Raw genomic sequence first — 2716 nt, 5'->3', positions numbered from 1 at the left:
AGAGGTGCTCTGCAGCTGTACCATGACTGCCGGTCAGTTGGCACAGTTACGCGTTGCGGGCGTGCCCGTCGTTTGTGTTTCCTACTCTACAGGGGCTGAGGGTTGCACCAGCATGCAGGCGGCGCCCGCGACCAGCAGGTACACTGCAGCCAAGACGTTGGAGAAACGGCGCCGGCTGTTTGCCGAGCTTGTGCGTGCTCAAGGCCTGGAGGCTTGCAAAGATCGTGACGGCTTCGATTCCAGCACTGCGATCTTTGCGTGCGTTTCCAGGTGGGGCCACAGGGGCCATGGTGCTGGTGGTGGAGTGCGGCTTGCTGGTGGCAGGTGGCGGCGTCCCTGTGAAGGCGTCTGTGGTTCTGTCCCTGTACCGGATCAAAGCGCTCGCAAATTAATCGTGGGCAGGGGGGAGGGGGCGGGTGTGCGCAGCAGTAATGGTGCTGAGGGTCGACGCAGGCAGTTCCCGCTAGGGGCCGGCGCATGTCTCGCCAGGGGCTGCAAAAGTGATGTCGCGTTCCTGTTCATTTTGTCGGGTACACAAGGATTTTAGTGCAGCTGCCTCCTGCTCCGCCTCTCCTCTTTTGCGTTGCAATTGACTGACCTCAGGTTAACAAGACCCGGCATGAGCAACCCACTACAGAGTGCGGGAGACACTCGCCCGTCAAGCGTGCCTCCTTCTGCTCTTGCAGTGCACTCCCCGCTCTCTCACAACTTGCGGTGCGTGCTGCAACATTGGGTGAGCAGACGACTGGTGGGACGGGCTCGCCACGTTTGACCAGTCTAGCAGGAGCCGGCCGGAGAGCGTCCGGCGGCAGGCATTCCCTCGTGAACAGAGGGTGATGTGATGCTCTCAGATGCTATGATTTTGCTGCCATTCAAACGATACGATTACTCGTTGCTTGCGTCTGATCATCCGAGTCGTGCTGCGCGTGCTTTCTGACGGCGGTAGCGCGTTTGTGGCTCACGGCTCATACATGAAGATCATTAATGTCAGCCTTGAGCGATCCACCTTTGCCGTTCACGTTTACCTCAATCGAGATGCGGCCAACTTCTGCTGGGTTCATCACCGGTGTGTCACTGTACAAATTGATACCCTGCTGCCCCTTTGGCGTGAACAAAAACTCATGAATAGGTGCTGACTACAAAATTGTACAGTTTTTCGTTCACATCCTAGTTTGCAAGACCGCTTTCACCGTGCTGTGCCCGCAGAGCGTGGCTCCGTTGGCGTGCACGTCCTCATCGCAGCCGGTGTAGTACTCCGATATCAAAGGACGGCTGCCGCATACGCGCGACCCTCGCCGCCGCGATGGCGCGCAAAGCAGCATCGACGGCTCAAGGCACGCCCACCACGGGCGCCGCCAAGTCCCGATTTGGCCAGCTGAGGGGGTGGCTTGCCGCCAAACTGAGCTACGATGAGGGCCTAGATGAGAACGGCAAGCCGAAGGAGCGGTAAGTGCAGCTTCTGGACCTTTGACTCTGGGCTGGCCCCTGGACCCCTCGTTTTGTCGCCTGACGGGATCTGGGGATTACGTGATCAGCTGCTGCGGATCACTCACACCCCCGCCTCGCAGCCGGCGCAGCACCGGCCGCGCCCCTCGTCCGTGCGGCCTCGCGCCCCGCCCGCGCCCCCCCGCGTTGCCAGGCGCGTCCGCTCAGCGTCGCCGCCCGCGGTGCGCCGTCGCCCGCGCCCCCTCCCCCTGCAGCTGGTGCCCCGAGCAGGAGGCCGGCCTGATCTCGAAGCTCTTCTTCTTCTTCACCGGCGGCCTCATCCAGAAGGGCTCCCACAAGCACCTCGAGCAGGCGGACCTATGGACCACCCACAGCCAGGATGAACCAGCGAAGCTCTGGGAGGCGTTTGAGCGCGACCTAAAAGCGACGGCGACGGCGCAGGCTCCGCAGGTGCGTTTGTCGGGACCCGTCGAGTTGCACGATATGGATGGACTGTTCCAATGTGTCTGAGAAAAAGCAGCTGTTCCTCTTTCACGATATTTTATGTATTATTTCAGTTTGAATCTCCGGGTTCTCAACTCAGCGGGCGCCCTGTCAGCGGCGCAAAGCACGGAGCCCCCCGCTCATCGGAACCCCACCCCCGGCCCCCGCAGGGCGTCCTGTCGAAGGCGCTCTGGCGCGCCCACGGGCGCCTCTTCATTGTCACCGGCGTCATCAAGATCTTCCATGACGGCATCATGTTTACTCAGCCCTACATCCTGGAGGAGCTGCTGAACCACCTGACGGGGCCGGAGGACAAGGGCGCGGCGCTGGGGCTGGCGTTTGCGCTGGTGGGCTGCGCTATACTGGAGGCGCTCTTTATTAACGTCTACTTCAACATGCTCTTCAGGTGCGCGCGCGTGCGTGCGCATGTGTGTGTGTGTTTGCGTGTGTGCGTGTGTATGTGTGTGTATGCGTTGGGGGGTTTCAGAGGTTGAGTAGCGAGTAGTATTGAGGATGGGGGGGGGTTGTGGTGTGGGGCAGGGGGGTGCGCGCAAGGCCGCAGCACCCTGGATGGAGGCTGGACTGCACAAGCCGGCTGTCTGACGTGGTGTGTGTTTCGACTGCGCTGGGTTGAAAGGCTGGGGGGTCGGCAAGGCGAGATCAGGCGCGGGATCGCGGGTCTGGCGGGCTGTTGCATTTGTGGAGACTACAGCCCAGGCCCCCCCTGTCCCCTTCGCAGCGCACGCCCTCCTGGCGCCCGCTGCTGCCCTGACACGCCGTTGCGCCG

The 2716-nt window shown here is 61.9% G+C and overlaps 1 protein-coding gene across 1 annotated transcript; it reads left to right on the top strand.

The window, feature by feature from the left end:
• Positions 1 to 1303: 1303 nt before the first annotated feature.
• MNEG_13980 (ABC transporter, multidrug resistance associated protein) lies at positions 1304 to 2345 on the top strand (the record flags this gene model as incomplete). Its single annotated transcript, XM_014037547.1, has 3 exons — positions 1304 to 1446; positions 1701 to 1896; positions 2100 to 2345. Coding segments are annotated over 3 exons (585 nt in total), but the record flags the coding sequence as incomplete, so codon positions are not given.
• Between the last annotated feature and the right edge of the window lie 371 nt (positions 2346 to 2716).

The sequence above is a fragment of the Monoraphidium neglectum genome (assembly GCF_000611645.1).
Source record: "Monoraphidium neglectum strain SAG 48.87 unplaced genomic scaffold scaffold04177, whole genome shotgun sequence".
NCBI classification, from domain to species: domain Eukaryota; kingdom Viridiplantae; phylum Chlorophyta; class Chlorophyceae; order Sphaeropleales; family Selenastraceae; genus Monoraphidium; species Monoraphidium neglectum.
This window is presented reverse-complemented; position numbering and strand designations above follow the sequence as displayed.